The 19456-nt window shown below is 34.3% G+C and overlaps 2 protein-coding genes across 15 annotated transcripts in view; one reads left to right on the top strand and one right to left on the bottom strand.

Annotated features, from left to right (window-relative positions):
* Positions 1-5010, top strand: part of LOC125055008 — a 31514-nt gene extending 26504 nt beyond the window's left edge. For 5 of the 7 annotated variants that reach the window (XM_047657193.1, XM_047657195.1, XM_047657192.1 and 2 more), the window contains 5 exons: positions 206-583; positions 727-1172; positions 1840-1921; positions 3116-3200; positions 3483-5010. In XM_047657193.1, the coding sequence (XP_047513149.1) occupies positions 206-583; positions 727-1172; positions 1840-1921; positions 3116-3200; positions 3483-4709 (2218 nt within the window). In that variant the 3' untranslated portion in view covers positions 4710-5010. The remainder of the gene's footprint in view (positions 1-205; positions 584-726; positions 1173-1839; positions 1922-3115; positions 3201-3482) is intronic. The other 2 variants (XM_047657197.1, XM_047657196.1) reach the window with 2 other exon arrangements.
* A 3714-nt stretch (positions 5011-8724) lies between these two features.
* The window catches only part of LOC125054992 (paired amphipathic helix protein Sin3b), a 30219-nt gene continuing 19487 nt past the window's right edge, over positions 8725-19456 (bottom strand). For 4 of the 8 annotated variants that reach the window (XM_047657165.1, XM_047657166.1, XM_047657164.1 and 1 more), the window contains exons 16-31: positions 19200-19367; positions 18863-18960; positions 18608-18724; positions 18198-18374; positions 17318-17422; positions 16362-16560; positions 15610-15777; positions 14827-14900; positions 14434-14530; positions 14187-14281; positions 13485-13659; positions 12777-12958; positions 11950-12090; positions 11271-11381; positions 10624-10880; positions 8725-9943 (exon numbers count right to left, since the gene is read on the bottom strand). In XM_047657165.1, the coding sequence (XP_047513121.1) occupies positions 9808-9943; positions 10624-10880; positions 11271-11381; positions 11950-12090; positions 12777-12958; positions 13485-13659; positions 14187-14281; positions 14434-14530; positions 14827-14900; positions 15610-15777; positions 16362-16560; positions 17318-17422; positions 18198-18374; positions 18608-18724; positions 18863-18960; positions 19200-19367 (2300 nt within the window). In that variant the 3' untranslated portion in view covers positions 8725-9807. The remainder of the gene's footprint in view (positions 9944-10623; positions 10881-11270; positions 11382-11949; positions 12091-12776; positions 12959-13484; positions 13660-14186; positions 14282-14433; positions 14531-14826; positions 14901-15609; positions 15778-16361; positions 16561-17317; positions 17423-18197; positions 18375-18607; positions 18725-18862; positions 18961-19199; positions 19368-19456) is intronic. The other 4 variants (XM_047657169.1, XM_047657172.1, XM_047657168.1 and 1 more) reach the window with 3 other exon arrangements.

Raw genomic sequence — 19456 nt, 5'->3', positions numbered from 1 at the left:
TTTTCTTAGTATTTTTTTGTGTAGTGTTAATAGTCGGTGCAAAAGTTGTAACAGAAATAAAGATTCTATTACCATGAACATTTTAAATATTTTCATAATTTTTATTTTTCTACTTATATATTGAATTACTCTTACGTTACGTTTAAATTAATACGTTTAGTCATAGTTAATCGTAACGCGGAATTAAACTTATTTATTGTTCCAGTTCTCGTTGCCGCATGGATGGCGTTCCACAGTCGGGTGACAGCGCGTACGGATTCTGTGAAACGGAACAAGCTCAAAACCCGCCTCAATCTTACGAAGAACGAGCTTATCCCAACTTCAACCAACCCTTTCAACGGGGACAAACCTCTGGAACATTCCCCCAGACGTCCCAGTTCGAATCCGCCCAATTCAGTCAGTCGGCTCAGTTCAGTCAGTCGGGACAATTCGCTCAAAGTTCCCAGTTTCAACCGCAAAACTTTCAACCGGGGCAAATCGGGTATCAAGAAGGCTTCTCTGATGGTAATACCAGTTTTGATGCCCAAACTGGAGTTTGGGGACCTCCCCCACCGTACAGCCCTCAAGGAAGGAGTGGCAGTCGGTAAGAATAATTATTAATCAATTTTATTTTGAGGTATACGTAAATCTGTATAAGAACTTTTAACATTCTCGGAAACACATTTAGCGATTTCCACTCTTTCCTTGAAATGAGGTACAGGGAAATGAATTATTATATCCTTTCAGACACCATCTCCATCACCAAGATCCAGCGACAACGACCCTTCTCCATCACCATCACATAGACGTACACAGAACCATAAACCCACACGAACTCACAAACGTACAGCCGCACACGTGTACGAGAAGCTCTTATCACAGCCAAGAACGAATCAACCCGGAATTAGTCAGAATCAACCCCGACTTAGTCAGAATCAACCCGGAATTAGTCAGAGTGAATCCGGAATTAGTTAGAATGCACCCGGAATTGGCGAGACTGAATCCGGAATACAGACTAAATCAAGAATTGCAGATGTATCCTGAAGAAGGCCAGGAGAGGTTTAACACCTTGCGGGGTCATTTGGTCCCATACAGGAACTGTCCCCGGTCTTTGGGGCTCAGTGCTGGGAACATACATCGGGATTGCAGGGATGATGTAATGGAGTGTGTTCACCAGAAAAGCTGCAGTAAAGGTATTTTTCTTATATGATTGAAGTTTCATAAGTAGGCGGACGCATTTTTGTATCTTGTTTTATTGTTTTGCCGGGAGTCAAATCCAGTACTTTTATACATTGGTTATAATATAAATGCAGCTAGGTAATAGGGGCATACTAAAAAAAAGTGCGTGCGTACAAAGTACACATGTCAGAAGTGAAACTTCTTTGGCAAACTAATTTTTAAGTCTTGTTCATATTTATACAAATCTAAAACTTTAGATTTCCGAGACTTAGAGGGAGGGAAATAGGAAGATATGTTAGGAATTTAATTTTTATTAAAATATTAAGTGACGAAAATTAATACAAATTATATATTTTTTTAAATCTATTTCTTCGATAATAAAAACACGTGCCATTTTAATTTACAACTCGTCATTTGAGATTTCAATGAATTATTTTGATAAAAATATAAAATACTAATATTTCATAAATTCTCTTTACGAAATTTTAATTTTTAAAGGTAATTCGTCCTTCTCACTCTCTCTCAATCGGTCTGAATCGCTCTCTCCCTTTTCTTTGACAAAAACGCTGCACATATTCGTGACGCTAAAATTATTATTGCGTTTCATCCGTTAACATTTTACTCTCATGCGCCTAAAGAAGTTTCACTTCAAAAATCTTAAATCTCATCAATTTTATTTAGTTTCAGATCAAAGCGGCGACTCTTGTCAGAAACAAGGCAAGGAAAATTTGGCTTTTCAAAATGATAAACAATCTCCAATCAGGTCAGTTTAATTTTGTTTAATGTGTAGAGGAAAGGTGGTGTACTTTTCCTCCAATCTAAACACAATTGCGTGCTTCTATTTCACCATGCTTACTGCTGATAAAGGACAAATCTTTGTTGTTTTATTATTAATTAACTATTAATTACTTAAGATGTCATGTAGAACATGGTTGCAGCTCCTTACAAACATTAAAAAAAAAACACGGCGTTTAAAAAGAGTGACGGAGAGTGTATTGCCAGTTCTTCTCTTCCGTTCTACGCCCTTGATTTGAGAACTGGCAGTAAATGTAAAATTAGAAGCATTTAATATATATTTCTTTTTGACGTTCATAAGTGTACATTGTGTTACCTAAATTGATAAATTAATTTGAATTAACTTGAAGGCCTCAGTGGCTCACTTCTTAAACGCGTTTCAGGGTATGACGTCATCTTAGTGATTTGTAAGCAGATTGTAGATGTCGCTACAAATTCATTAAAATTTAATTATAACAAATTTAAAAAGTTTGGTTCCTGTGGCAGTCTTTTGTGTGAGACTCTTGAGCTGTGGAGTTCAAGTGTACAGGCGCTAATAAAAGATTTAAGTTAGCGCCTAGTAGATAGTACCGGTGAGCTGGTACTTTCCTGGCTCAACAAATAAGTATCGCAATACAGCAAGGAAATGCTGCCAGCGTTAAAGGTACACTGCCACAGGGAGCAAACTTTTTAAATTTGTTTTAATTTTCTTTTTATTAATTATTATTATTACTAGCAGACCGGCCAAGCGTTGCTATGGCTAAGGTTTTAGTTAAATTACATAGTAGTAACCTATTCAAGGGAAACGGTAGGAGAACACCAGTCATGGGGACCACCATGCTTTTGGTGGTTATGTCATTAAATTGTAGCTTATGTGAAACGTTGGTACTTTCAACACAGCGGCATCTGTTAGAATTGTGACTATTAAATAATAAACAAATATTTTGCAATAAAATAATATTGCGGTTATAAATTGAGATGTAAGCTATCCTATCTCTTAAGTTGGATCAAACTACACACGGTGTGCAAATTTGAATGAAATCGGTTCGGTAGTTTAGGAGTCCATAGCGGACAAACAACGTGACACGTAATTTATATATATTAAGATTACTATATAGGTTAAGAAACTTGGAAATACTGTACGTTTGGGTTTTAGTAAAAATGTCGTTACTAATATTTTTAGGTCTTCCATGCAAGACTGTCACCGTGGAGTGAATCAGAACACGGAGTCTGAAGTTTATTTTGCCGACGTGTCCAGTTGCTGTAACGTGAGTATTATATCCACTTAAGCTATTATTTATATTCAAAAAACAATATTAAAAAAAAATATGTCCCTTATTTCTTTCCAGTTAATAATATTTTTTTTTTCAATACTTTATTCATTTGTTTATACATACGCTCAACGGTGTTGTTTAGCTTCTTCTTTTTTGTTCGTGCCTTAAATGAGTTCCATATATGCCCATGGAGCGCTGCGTTAACATACAAAGATGTATATGTATGTCATGTTAATTTTGGATTTGTTTTTGCAATTGATTTATTTTCCATTTCAGGCGGATTGTTGTGTAAATCCGAACTTATCAGCTCTAGTTGGGACAATAGAGAATCACCCAGAATCCACTTCGGAATCAGACACCGGGTCATTTACCTTAACAAGACAGCAGCGACCACAACCGCAAGTCGGTTCCAAACGTAGGCCAAGACAAACAGACAAGAAGTCAGAAAAGATGCGTCCGGATTTGAATAGTTCCATTCGTTTGACAGAACAACAGATTGAACAACTGAATAGTTCTATGAGGATGAGTGATCGAAATATTGAGAGAATTGAACGAATCGATTCTAGAGACAGATTACACGATAGGAGTGAGAGAAGTAACGATTCCAGAATTGATAGGAGCGACCGAATGAACGATTCCAGAATTGATAGGAGTGACAGAAGTAACGATTCCAGAATTGATAGGAGTGACCGAATGAACGATTCCAGAATTGATAGGAGCGACCGAATGAACGATTCCAGAATTGATAGAAGTGACAGAATGAACGATTCCAGAATAGATAGATGTGACAGAATTAACGATTCCAGATTGGATAGAAGTGACCGAATGAACGATTCTAGAGCTGAGCGTTGCGATAGGCACAACGATTCCAGAATTGAAAGAATGAACGATTCTAGAATCGATCGTTGTGAGAGAATGAATGATTCCAGAATAGACAGAAGTGATAGACTGAACGATTCAAGGATTTCAAGGGTCGTCGAAAGAATCGATATGGATGTGAGTGATTCGAGGGACAGACTGAACGATTCTCGAGTCGAACGTATCAGTGAATCGTCGAGAATTGACCGAATGGAACGAACGAATGACTCAAGAGACCGAACGAGCGACATATTGAACGAATCGAGAGGGAGCCGATTTGAAGACAGACGAATGTCAGATTTGAACTCCAGCATCAGGGTCGAGGGAAGTCCAAAAATGCGTCCGCACATAAGCCCGTTAAAGATTAAACGCAGTCCCAAAACTCAGATAGAAAGAGAGTTTGCTCCAATAATCTCACCCTTGTCGCCAAACACAGACGAGTCGTTGTTGTCTGATGAAGACGGACGTCCGGAGATAGTTTATTCAAACGAGCCGGAGGCAAAATGCCTTGGTCCTGATTCACAGTACGAGCCAGAGAACATAAATAAGGAAGAGTTGAAAACAAACCACCACCATTGCTACAGCGACACAAATACTATGGATTCGGGATGGCAAAGTGGTTCCGAGAAACAAGTAACTGATTAAAAGGAAAAACTTCGTTAGCGTGTTTCATGGTATGACGTCATTGTACTGATTGTAGGTGTCGCTACAGATTACTCCTAATTACAGAGACATTTTAGACAGATGCACATATACTTATGCGCATCTCGAGCTTGAGAGTACTCTATGGGAGCGTGTACTCTAGAGTACCGCCTCCGCCTACTATGATTTGACAGTTCTTATTAGTACATTTTTTGAAAATTACGAGGTTTATGTATTGAATAAAAAATATTGTATTATTTAGAGTCTGTTTCACACTGTACGGATAAGTTCTACATTAGTTCCAAATTAGATATTTATTACTTACGTAGGAAAAACAGTATTGTTGCGTTTCACGACTGTCAGATAGCGCTATTCGTCACATAAAGTCTATCATAAGTTATGAGTCCGATGAAGTGACAAATGAACAATTTTTCCTTCCAAATAATTTGTATTGCATAGCTATTTGGTACGTTATCCATACATTGTGAAACAGACCCTTAAAATAATAAAGCTATGTTTTGTGTCTTTAAACTTTATGTCGATAGCGACCTTTGACTGTTGTAAGGAAAACTATAGTTTGTATTGTGTTTTATTTTTCAGCTATTTTGAGAGTAGCAACACTTTATTACATTCTAAATCTTATAAAGGACAGTCTGATTAAAGATAATATAAGATTTTATATTTCTTTAATTTTAAACGTGCTATTTTATTAACACGAGTGTAACATCATGAAATAAAATAAACTATGGCGCTAGAATTTTTTTAAACACTGAGCAATAGACAATAATTTGACAATTTGCACACTAAAAGCAAAATGGAGGGAAAATACGAACGTGTATTGTTTTTGTACAGTTTATTTTATTTCTTTATGTTTGTATCTATCTAGAAAAGCCTTTAAATCGTGTTCACTATTACGATAAAACTTTCGACCTTTATGTATTGTAGTACTAGATTTTTGTAAATAGCATAGAATTTTTTGTTCTCTTATAATAATTAAAATACTCAATAATTTAGTATATGTTTAATACGCACAATTAATGTCTCAGCGAGACATTAATACAATTTCGTGATTTCATAGTTTTATGAATCATATGTATAAAAATCCACCTCTTAATTATTATAACGATGGTAATTAATTTTAACGTCATTTTTATCTCGATTCTCGAGGAAATTTTCAATTTACATCGGGCAACTGCAACCCGTACAATATAACTGTGTACTTGACAGTTGACATTAAGCCCAATAGGGTTAGCATTTGACCTTATATTACTAGGTAGAAATTTTATTGCTCCAGTGATTTAGGCGGGGAAATTTAGACTTGTGCGCGTCTAAATCCAAAATGGCGAACAGCGGCCTTATTTACGATTAACCCAACTGGGCTTATTTACAATAAGAATTTAAAATTATGAAATTAATAATCTCATGATAGTATGTGTCTATAATTTAGTACTGTGCCAATTAGTATTAAAATGTATTTATAGCTATGGTGATATGTATTTCTACATGTAACACATGATTTATCCTACATACTAGTAAGTAAAGATGTTTTACATTGTAGGACTAATTTTGTTCTTTCGAAGTCTTAAATAACATTCTGTTCTTGCCAAGTAACTGTCCATTTTGTCATAAGAAAATTCTATTCTACAAAATAATCAAATTTAAATTTAAACAAACTTTTCTCCGTACTTAATATAATGTTGTCTTTTCTGGTGTAACAAAAAAAGTTTTTGCATGAAACGAATTAAAAATGCGTTAATACAGGATAAAAAATTATTAGAAAAACAGATAAGTATTGAATGAATACCTTTTTTTTTTTTAATTTATTTATTAGCCGGATACAAAGTCCATTGGCTAAATGAATACCCGTCATTAAGGTATACCAGAATTGACGCCAATTTGAATTTTAAATACATTTACGAATTTAGTCTTGCCAGACATTGCCATATTAATACTTCCAATTGAGCAATATTTTGTACATATAATAAAATTGTATTATACTAGTATTTTTGTCTCTTTCATGAAGATAATCAGATATTTACGTCACCTATTGTATGTTGACTAAGTAATAAATATACATTAAAGTAATGAAATCAATATTTCTTTTAACGATAAGATGAAGATTCTTGAATATCTTATCACAAAAACATTCAACAATATTTTTAACTTCATGAGAGAGAGTTTGAAACATGTACCTAGTTCTAGGATTATAATCAGTGTCCACTAAAATAGGTTTGTTATATTTCATACTTATTTATGTGTTTTAAATAGATTTAACATTTTATTAATGCAAAGGAATTGTTATAAAATATTTTTTTCGCAATTAGTAAAATTTATTTGATTCTAGAATCAGGTTTGATTTTTTTGTAAATACAAATATTTCCGTTTACTATATTATTACTGAAATTTCAAATGTGGAATCTTCTGGTGCTTTTTATACGAGTCTTTGATAGTTGGCTATGAATGGTAGCATTTTGTGTAAAATAGCCAATCGTAAGATTTATAGAATACACCAGAATATTTCAATAAGATCAAAAGAAATTCCTAATAATGTTACCAGTTGGAAACTGGAAATAAAGGTTCCCAATTTGCGGTTGTCTAATTTTATAGAATTTAGCTTCGTGAATGTTTATTAGTTGTAATACTTTTGTCTCGTTTAGTGCGTAGTTAATTGTTAGTTCAATCAGTTACATGGTTCTATTAAAAGACTGAAATCTTACACGTATATTATTTATTCAAAACCATTTTACTTTCATCTCATGTTATGGTTTCATTCATAGTTTACGTTCGATTTGACGTGAATGTGTCCATGGTTTTAAAACTCCTGGGCTAATAATAATTTAGGCGTGTTTCTTCAATTTAAAAAGCTGAACCGATTCTTATCTATTACTTATAAGTTTTTGACGTGACAACGTCTTATAATTCGATGGAGCCGGCTGCACGCACGAAAAAACATGACTCACGCGGCGTTACCTCTGAGAGCGCTTGTAGACGTCCGTTTTTTTCACCGGATAACGGACCGTGTTTTTTGCCGGATTCGCGGTGGTGTATGAATTGTAATGAATGTGTGTACATGCACCGGACATCGGTCCGGCGAACAATTTACGCCGGATTCACCACCGCTTTTCCTTGGCGCGACGGACACCGGTCCGGTGTAAGAAAGGGCGGTCATCCACGCCAGTGTATTGGTGCGTGTTGACACTGCCGGACGTATTGCCTGTTTTCTGTTAATTGAGTGCCGTCTACCTGCGTTCTTTTAAAAATGGGTTTCTTTCTTCATCCGAAAATAATTGTAAAATTTAGTTTCATCTTCTTCCAACTGCGTAAAAGAGTTTGAAATGCACCATATTTTTCCCTTTCCAATAATATAGGATGCACCCACGATGATCTTTTTATGTTTTTATATTTCTTTTTGTTTCTTCTTGTACAAATAGTAGGCCAATACGAGTTTTTTTTCTTATTATTTCACATGTGTGTAATTTCTGACTACCAGTTCAAAACTAACGCATATAGACGGCAGTCCATCCATCCGGTAAAAAAAATATGTATAAGTACAAGGATAGCCGTTTATTGACGGTCCGTTATCCGGTGAAAAAAACGGACGTCTACAAGCGCTCTTAGGCGTTCCATTTAAGGCTTGAAGTGCAAGCGAGAGCACTCGGTCTGCGCTCTCGCTTGCACACTAAAATTGACATAATTGTATTTATGCGTACAAATACATATAACTTGATCAATTCAATTGTGATTTCCATTTACCTACTCTATATCCATACAAAATATCTATCAGACAAATAAAATTAAAATTTTCTTTTGAAAAAAATGCAACCATTCCATCAGTATTTTCTTATGACGTTGTCACGTCAACTATCGTCAGTAAACCGACTTTACAGACAACCGATATTTTTTTTTCTCAATTTCCTCTCTCATGGACATGAATGTATCCCTGGTCTTAAAATCGTCGTAGCTTTAGTGGTAAGTGGAAGGTTTTAAGGCAAAAGGATTGATAATAAAAGGCCGTAAGTATAAATATAATAATATTTATTTCATCTCCATACAAATCAACAAGATTGGTTCATCAACAAATCACTCGTATTTACACATGTACTTAGAGATCTGTACATTTAGAACATATATATACAATCGTTCTAAACACTTAAAGCTAGCGTGAGCCGCTAAAACGCGACCCAACGGCAGAAACCGATCCGATAGCGGTATTCGAGTTTAGTACCCTGTATGACTCGGATCAATTTCTTATATACAGCGTGTTTTGACAGATCTGTAAGGATTTTAAGTCGACGAATCAGGGGTTTTAACACCTTACACTTTTTCCAAACACGCTGTACACACAAGGATAATTAATGTACCATTTCATGTCATAGAAAATCATTCGTTCTCCGTCTTTTCCAAAAGGAAAACAAAAACGCAGTAAACAACACTCTTTATAAGTGTACGTTATAAAGAGTACCATCGCAAGCCATTCAAGCTGCATAGATTTTGAAAAATAGTTCAAATAAATAAAACGAGTCAAAAATATCACGAGACTGTTTACGGAGTTTTCGCTTCCAAATATTTTAAGCAAAAATAGTTAGCGAAGCGTGTAGGAATGTACGTCGGTTAAGTTTAACCGACTTCGACGGAGCGTAGTGCTTATATATAGTATGAACAACTCATACTATTAGATCTAAGAGAATGCAATTTGTTCATTGCCAGAGGCAAAAATTAAATGGTTTGTAATGTCAAAAAATTAATTCTTGATTCATTTAGAACATTTTTTAAGTTAAAACTGAGAATAATTGTAGTCATTACTGAAAATATTTTTTTTACCAAACATTTTTAACAATTTCGTGTCAATATTTAATTATCAAACTTTGCTCAAATTTTGTCCAACTGTCAATATCGATCTCACATCTCATCTCAATGTCAGTGACCAGTTTTAATGATAATTGACATTTCCGCTAATCATCCATTTTAGCGCTGGATTCTTTCAGTTCCGATCATCGCTATCCACCTCGCGTGGATCCTCAAACATTTCGATATGAAAATATCGATTTCGTGATTTAGCGGTATGAGTACCGTTTCCGATCTTGACGATGTGGGCGTGGACTTAAGTGGGTCTCTGCGTGGAGGCGAGCCAGGCTCTGAACCTCTCTCTTCTCGTCGCCGAGAGACGCTGTTGGGACGCTCGAGCGCTCGACAGACATCCCGCGCGGTACAGCTGGTGAGGACGACAGGCGACGAAACTGTAAATAAAAATTAATTCATTATAATGTTAAGAAAATGGTTCTTGATCATTAACTAACTTCAAAAAGGAGCATTTTCCAAGTGTATGTTTGTCCACAAATTTCTCAAAAACAAAAAATAACATGAGATGATCTCTTTCATTTATTTATATTATTTATTAATTCAGAAGATTCACAACACAATACAGAAATAGATGTTTATATATAACATTGTGGACTAATTACATCTTCACATATAGCTTTTTTATTCATAAAACAAGAAGGTAAATAATGCACGAAGGGGATATGTATAAAACATTTTAACAATGTTTACAGGTGTGTGACATAATTATTGAAGTTATACTTCTTTAGGCGCGTTATGAAAAATTTATGAGTGAAATTTTACGATGCGCGCGCACCGTGACACAAAATTAACAGAATGAAGTTGCCCACGGAAGATGCTACAGCATTGGACATAATTTAAAAACAACATTCGAATAATAATTTTTCAAATGCAAAACTGAACTTCATTGACCATAATGAGTCCTTTTCCAGTCTTTGATTATTTAATTGTAATTAATTATTTTCATGCAATCAAAAACTATTTTTAATAATGCCAAAGAAGTATAACTTCTTACGCGCGTACATAAGTACACCTATTTTTTAAATTCAAATTAGTTTTATAATATTGTTTAACTCACCGTATAGGATTAGAAATAGTACACTCCGAGTGGTCGTGAAGGCGCAAGGGCTTCCTCCTCCTAACAGTGGGCGGCTGATGCCGCAGCCCCGTACTGAAGGTGGCTATGAGTTCCCCTCCGCCATTCTTCCGAGCGTTTCGCCTCAGAAACACGGGCTTGTGGTACCGAGCTGGCGTATCGGGGCGAGCGAAGCGCTCCGTGTATCGGGACCAGGCGGCCGCCGCTGACACCGAAGATGGGCCGTTTTCGCGACCGCACTGAGGGAAACAAATATTGTTGAAGCTACGACAGGATTAAGTGTAATAAGTGGTCAGAATTACCCACTATCGTTATTTATTACTTAAGATGTCATGTGGAACATGCTGTAATGGTTGCAGCTCCTTACAAACATTGTGTAAAACAAAGAACTTGGCAAAAAGTTTATTGCCCGTTCTTCTCTTCCGTTCTACGCCCTTGATTTGAGAACTGGCAGTAAATGTAAAATTAGAAGCATTTAATGTACATTTCCTTTTTGACGTTCATAGGTGTACATTGTGTTACTTATATGTATAAATGTTTTTTGACTTTTTAAAATTGTAGCTTACGCCTGGTGAACATAGAACAAACCTCAAGGTAAATAATCTTAAATAATTCCCGTAATTAATTACCTGATTAGTGGGCGAGAGCCGACTTCCGTCGTTATTCAGCTGCGGTGACGTTCTCCCTTCACCCGCCGGCTCCAACAACTCGAACGTCACTTTGCAATCGTTGCCGCTATACTGAGGAAATAATATATCATTAGATATATATATACTATGTTAATTTGGCTGTTTTATGTATATTTTGATAGATGAAGAAAAATATTTGTCATTTATCAATCTCTTTATAAAATCACATTGCTTCTAATTTAATAAACCACAAAAATACTACTTGGGTTTGCTAATATTTTTCTGTTTTATAATTATTTTGTTTTCTAATTTATTTGTTCATTAGCTCTGCACTTTTAAACTTTTGATTGTTTGTGAAAGTGATTAAATGAAAGTTGCATTATTTGTTTCATATGTTATACATATAAAATGGTACAACAAATATTTGTAGTGGTATTAAATAAAAAAATATCTGATCCGTCTATGTTTGTCTATGGTGATTCAAATATCTGATCTGTCTATGTTTGTCTATGGTGATTCAAATATCTGATCCGTCTATGTTTGTCTATGGTGATTCAAATATCTGATCTGTCTATGTTTGTCTATGGTGATTCAAATATCTGATCCGTCTATGTTTGTCTATGGTGATTCAAATATCTGATCTGTCTATGTTTGTCTATGGTGATTTGGTGATACATACCACTTTAACAAGGAAGGTAGTATGTTCTGGTCGTAGATATTTAGCAGCCTTATAGACGTAGGAAAGAGGACCTCGCATTCCTCCTCGCGCTGCCAGTTCTGCGGCACGAACTGACCAACTCTCTGATACGCAATGTTGGAGCTGTAAAAAACATATTATAAATAACAAATTATAACTACAGTATTAAACGGAAATTCTAGAAAAAATTTTTTAGTTCAATAAAAATATCTACAATAATAAAAAATAGAAGGGTGAAATTAGGGGGTTGTATGTATTTTTGTACTGTAGCATAAAAAATAAAAACAAAAATGTTCTAAAAATAAAAAAGTTGGGGTGGACACCCCTTATTTCTGAAAGATAGATAGCCAATTCTCACTTACTAAATATGCATAAATTCATAAGAATCGGTTGAGCCGTTTCGGAGGAGTATGGGAACGAATATTGTTGACACGAGAATTTTATATATTAGATTTCAAATTATAACTGACCCAACTTACTGGTAATACTTTTTATTTATTTTACGTAACTAATTTTTAAAACCCTACTAATTCAGAAACTGGGTTTTAAACTATTTCGTATACATACACAATCTATAAATTATGAAGATTTTTTCAGTATTCCTTAGTAAATTAATACATATAGTTAACATTTTATAAATATTATTTATAAATTTTTAAAAGGAGACATCAGAAGGAAGGCAGCATGCGTGTATCAACAATGTAATTCTGTTATGCACATCGCATTCTTATCATCATTGTCTCAGATAATATAATATATAGAAAAAAATAATTAAAATTTCCCTAATAACAACACTAATTAACACTGACCTGTCTAACAGCTGTTGAAACAACTTTATCCAGTGTATAGGCAGGATAGGCCTTGATGCCAAACATTTCTCTCGCCGCGTCCTCGTACGCGGATGCTTCAGTGTTGCCATCTAACACACCCTTTACCAGTTCTAGTAATGTGTTGTAATACTCCGCTGGAGACGACACCTCGGATGGTAAGTCTGTAAAATGTTGCCATATTATATTTACGAAAGGAAATACTAAAACAGTTGCATACTGAAAAACTAAAATACTAGGCCCGGTTTTAAATATTTTAAAAATGATTTTTTATTAAATGTAATTTAGGGAGTGTTCAAGTATTACATCACGCAATGTTTGGAGATTATTGACCCCCCCCCCCCCCACATGTAACGCGCCGTAACGTTTTTGTGTACAAAAGTATAGTAAAACGTTTCGTGACCACCTAGTGTCTGTTTATACTTCATAAATTACTGGAAAGGCGAAAATAATATTAACAATAACGCGTAATTGAATCCCCGCCTCGCATCGTAATGTTTTATTAAAGGGAAACCCCCACCTCCCTCCCATATTCGTTACGTAATACTTGAACGCTCACTTTTCTCATCATTAATTCCTACAAGAGTTTGTCTTCGATTTTCAATTACTACCTATTATATTAATCACAAACAGCTCCCGGGTTCATTTCCAGGACATAAATAAATCCACATAATATATTCAAACACTCACTATGCGGTTTCAGTCGTAGCGCAGCCGCTACGCTGGGGGGTCGTCCGTTAGCTCCCACCGCCTCGGCCTCCGCTAAGGCGAGAGCAGCTCGTCGGGCCCCGGACAAGCGAGAACACAAGATCGCGTGGAGCCGAAGGAACAAGTACCACGAAGATGTGCACACGAATCGGCCTTCCTGCAAATAGTTGTATTCATTAGTTAATTATTAAAGTAAATAAGTTAAAACAGGAAAGTTAACTCAAAGTTTCGAGCAGCAATTTTTTGTTGAACATTATTTGTCTAGTATATATATGAAGAGTCCAGGCAAAAAAAGATGAATGTCAAAAAAAACACAAATCTTGTTTATGGTTTCTCAATAAACTTTTAAGTACTGAAGAATAGATTACGTAATATGTATTTTTGCACTTCAAGCCTACCTTATCTAATTTAATAAAAAAAATATTTAATTATATAAAATTTTTATATTGTAATGCAATCGAAATGTTACTAAACAAATAATTTGTTTAAATTAAACCTTCATTAAGAGATAATATTAAATTGCGATATTAATAAGGACACAAAAAACCGATGTATTTAAATACGCTTTATAAACCGTTAATACGAAGTTATTGACCCTATGTTCTGAGAATGAAATTATAATAATAAAATATAAATATGATTGCTGGCAAAAAATGTGAATGAGAAAGAAAAAACAATACTTACATTGGGTGGATAATCTCTGAAGTCTTCAATGTCCATTTCGTTTTTTATATCTTTAACACTCTCTTCATTGCAAATGCCTCGTTTTATGAGAGAATCTGAATTAAAAATGTTGAGTTAATAAAATGTAATCATTAATTTAAATATATTTATAAATAGTATTAAATATAGCGATCAGTATGGAAACAGTTTAACGAACATTCAGAGAAGTACTTGTTATTGACAATTGAATATAATTGTTATGCATTACCTTTTGTTTCTGTATTATTGTTGTTCTTGGGTTTATTCTCCTTGTCGATCTTATTATGCCTCGTACTCTTTTCTGACGCGTTGTCAGATTCCGATGACTGAAAAGAAAACATAGATTAGGTTCTTCTCATTCACTTTAACTTAAACAATTAATTAAAGTTTATCGTAATAAACTTATTAAATGCTATCTGCAATATTTTTTTTGATACGTTCTCATATATAGTAGTAAAATGACTATTATTTACACATTTTTATCTACTTTATGTAGGATATTACACGAATAGTGCCTCGTTTAAAAAGACCAAAGACAAATCTCATACAAATCTAATTTTCTAATTAAAGTTAACAAATTTTGTTACTAAAAAATTGTGTATGTAACAGTCATGGTACATACCTCTTGTTTCTCCTGTTTTGTAATTTCATCGTGTTGGCCAGGGCTGCCGGGACTTGTGGCTTCTTCTTTTTCTTCTGAAAGAAATAATTTATAAAATATTTGCGAGACAACACTTACTAGCTATTTTTTTTAATAATAATCAGAAGGAAGGCAGCATGCGTTGTATCAACAAAATAATTCTGTTAAGCACATCGCACTTTTTCATCATACAGTTAAAAAAAGATTCGCATTAAATTATTTATATACTTCTATATTAGTTTAAACTTGGTAATAATAATAATCCGTTGGTCTTAACAAATTTGCGAAATAAAAACATAAATTACAATCCATACAAAATTTATCTAAGTACTTAGAAGACAGATTCGACACGTCCATCAAATATGAGATTTATCACGCATTTATTTATTTGTGACGTAATCTTATTATACATAAATTACACGTCACGTCGTTTGTCCGCTATATACTCCTAAACTACTTAACCGATTTCAATCAAATTTGCACACCGTGTGCAGTTTGATCTAATTTAAAGGTAGGATTTATACCCGCAATATTATTTTATTGCAAAATATTTGTTTCTTATTTGACAGTCACAATTCTAACAGATGGCGCTGTTTTGAAAGGACCAACGTTTCAAATAAGCTACAATTTAATGGCATAACCACCAAAAAAGCATGGTGGACTGGTGTTCTACTACTATGTAATATACAAAAAACCTTAGCCACAGCAACGCTTGGCCGATTCTGCTAGTAATAATATATATTACAGTTTTATAAAATAACCTACCATCATCTCTCTCGTCATCCGAAAGTGGTTGCCTCGGGTGTGCGAACAAATCGGGCAAAAACTGTCTCAAGAGTTGCTTGATGCGTCGCTTCTCCGCCTTCTGTATCGCCGTCTGCCTTCTGGCGTGGTGGATCAGCAGCTCAGCGGCGTCTCGGACTATTTTTATAGCTATGGGCACAAAAATAACTATTAAAGCACTATTTTATAAAAATCTCTAGAAGAGATCGCTCGTTAGCGATAAGATTTTCATTCCTAATCATAATAAATCTATATATATAAAAATGAAACCCGTTTTCCGTTGTCACGACATAACATGAAAACGGCTTGACCGATTTGGCCAATTCTTTTTTTATATTATCTCTTGAATTACGAGGATGGTCCTTACGGAGAGAGAAATTTAAAAAAATTGAGTGAAAAAGTCTAAAAACAACACTTTTCTATATTCCCATACAAAATATTCGTAATAATATTTAAAGGCAATTTGAACTTTAATACCATGTCATAAAGTTCAAGTGTTAGTGGAGGGGTTCCGGGAAGGTAAATTTTTATTTTTTTTACATAATGTATTTGTTGTATTATCAACTTTCTTTTTTTTATCTTAGCTAGACCGGTGTCCCGAATAGCAGAATTAGTATTAAAAAAAAATAAAGAATCGACTGTTAGGCGGTACGATGTTCGCCAGGCCAGCTAGTAAACAAAAAAATATCAATGGAATATATGCGCATGCGCATGTCCGAAATATTGAAGCTCACCTTCTTGCCTATTGGCCATGTTATAATCAGCTATATAATGCGGCCCGGGTCTTCTCGTCGCATACACACTCTCCACTTCGTTAAAGAGGGATTTCGATCGCATCGCCTTCAGATCGTTCTGTTTGAAATTGATCCCTTGATGATCGAGCGATTTGAGATAATATTTCTCGTTTTGTTCCCGCCATTGCTTGTTGAAACCCTGAAATTAATATACTTTAATATCTTGGAACTAGATATTAGAGAATTTGGAATGTACGGAATTGATCAGAAGGAAGGCAGCATGCGTGTATCAACAATGTGATTCTGTTATGCACATCGCATTCTTATCATCATACAAGCAACTTTTTTTTTTGTAATTTATAATAATCAAAGTTGTGAATCTAAAAAATCTGTTTTTATCTCATACAATTACAAGTTTTTCTATATTGCTAAGTTATTGGGAGAGATTAGCCTCACATTATAAACACAGCGAGAACCTTTGCAAATGATGAAGTTATTTTAAATTTGTTTTATTATTATCGTCATGGTCGTAGAACAATGTCAGATTTGAAAAAAAGACCAAAATCCACTTTTTATCATATTTGGATACTACATTGGCTAAATATTACAGCTACATTAAAAAAAATCCATGTGTTTTAAATTTCAAATTAATCAGTCTGTTCGGATTTGATAGAAGCATGTGATTTTTCTAGAAAAATGTAATTAAATGTTACTATTTTTAATTTGTTTCAAAACAATCCTTTTGTTTGCTTGTAAGCCAATTTTTCATAAAACAGAATTGAATTAAAATAGTTATGACAAAAAATAACATGATTATATTATTTTAAAATGACTGCCCTGTAAAGTTTACTATTTGTTACATCCGTCACTATTCTACGACTATGACGCTATGAAAGTAATTTATTTATGTATGTTTTTAGACTTTAATATAAACATTTTATAGACTAAATATATACCTTTTGCGCCTCTCTCCATTCCTCCTCCTTGGCTTTGAGCCGTCTTAATACAACTGGGACGGCAACAACTGGATTTTTCTTCAAACCGGCAATTATGTCCACCGCCTGAAATAATACTTTCATTTACATTTCGTACATTATATTGAAAGTAATTGTACAGGTAATTTGATTAATTGTAAATATATCATTGCTGAAATAAAATATGTTCTTCATATTTCTACTTTTTATTAAAATGCTGTACAAAATAAAAGATATTGCTAATGCTAATCGCTCTAACAACGATTTGGTCAATGCACTAATCCTTCACCGTAAACCTATTTAGTGCAAAAATAAAATAACTACTAGCTGACCCGGTAAATGTTTATTTTGTCATTTATATTACTTCCAGGAAACATTTTTTTAGATCAATAAACATAACTATCTACTATAATAAAAAATAGGGTATGATCGTAAAGGCGTGAAAATTAAGGGTTGTATGTATTTTTGTATGCTGTAACATAAAAAAATAAAAACAAAAAATGTTTGAGGTGGAACACCCTTAACATTTAGCGGTTTGAAAGATTGATAGTACTCGGACTTACTGAATATGCATACAAAAATTTATAAAAATCGATCGAGCAGTTTCGGAGGAGTATGGGAATGAACATTGTGACACGAGAATTTTATATATATAGCTAAGTTTAAGGGGAACAGTCTCTACTTTTTTTAAATTGCCTTGTGATGACAATTCATACTTTGTGGTGTCAAAAAGTCCTTGTACATAGACAAGAAAACAACTTTTGGGGAATAACTAAAGCATGCTAAGATTGCAGGGTGTTCTAACTACATAGGGGGAATAAAAAGCCCCCTAAAGCATGCCAACAGTCCGGGGGGTTCGTACCACCTTATCACCGTAAATCCGCTTCAGCGCCCTCTGGTGGATGGTCGGCGAGTGACCTCCCAGGCAGTCGTCGAGGCGGTACTTGGCGGCTTCTTCGGACGTCATTCGGGACAACTTTTTCTGAACACCCTCTAGGACACGTATGGTGGCGGCGTTCGTTTCTATCACCACGTCCAGCTGAAAAGATTATTTTGTGTTTTACACTTGCAAGGAAATATACAAATTTATGTTTTATATACAGTTTAATTAATTTATAGGATCTCTTTCTTTTTCATATTACATGTTTAAAAATTCAATTGAAAATAAAAAAAAATTATTAAAATAAATCTAGTGGAAATGGGAGACTAGTGTCAATATATAATCAATAAAATATGTAATAAAGTATTGTAGTAATAATAAAAAAAACTCACCTCAAACCTCTCATCTTCACATCTATAGATATACTCTTCATATTGAGTCTTTCGAGATGTGACAAACGTTGAATCTTCACTCCAAGTAGGAATTGATACCCATGTATCATTCAGCACCTGTTAATAAAATACATTTTTGTAGTGTACTGGAAACAAGAAATAAATTCAATTCTAGTATTATTAAATATGAATAAGATTATTGTATTCTATTCACTATTTTTTCTATTTATTTATTATACAAAAGTTAAAATTTACCTCTTTACATAGAGCCGTCCTTCCAGAGCAACGCCTTGCTGCGGCCTCTCTTGGCAGAGCGCAATAGGATGTGCCCAGCCGTTTACATGTCGATAGATCTAAATTAAAAAATTAACAATTAATATCAAAATGACGAAAACAGCTGTAGTAGAAATGTGTCAGTTCTATACGTCATTTGAAGGTATATTTTTCTGGTATTAATATATTGAAACTGTATTTAGTTACACTAATTGAGAAAGAAGAGAGAAAATTGAGAAAATTTTGTGTTTTTAATATAAGACAACTTGTGGAACATCTACAGATGACATGTTAAATTAATTTGTGGTTTTTCACTCACCAAGCTCCATATTATTATCGGTAGGAGGTCGATCATGGCGTAATGTAGCAGTGAGTGGCAAAGCGGCGTGTATAGGCACGAGTGGCTCCACTCGAGCTTTGCTCTCGGAGGCCAGGCGAGATCTCTCGTAGCCTAGGAGAGTTGATGTCCCGCTCGTGTTGTTGTACCCTGTTTGTAAAGAAAACCTTTCTATAATATTGTCTAAAGTTTATTAATGCTATATAGTCATTCTAGTATATGATCGAATGGCCTAAAGC

Source organism: Pieris napi, chromosome 13 (genome assembly GCF_905475465.1).
Source record: "Pieris napi chromosome 13, ilPieNapi1.2, whole genome shotgun sequence".
NCBI lineage: Eukaryota > Metazoa > Arthropoda > Insecta > Lepidoptera > Pieridae > Pieris > Pieris napi.
This window is presented reverse-complemented; position numbering and strand designations above follow the sequence as displayed.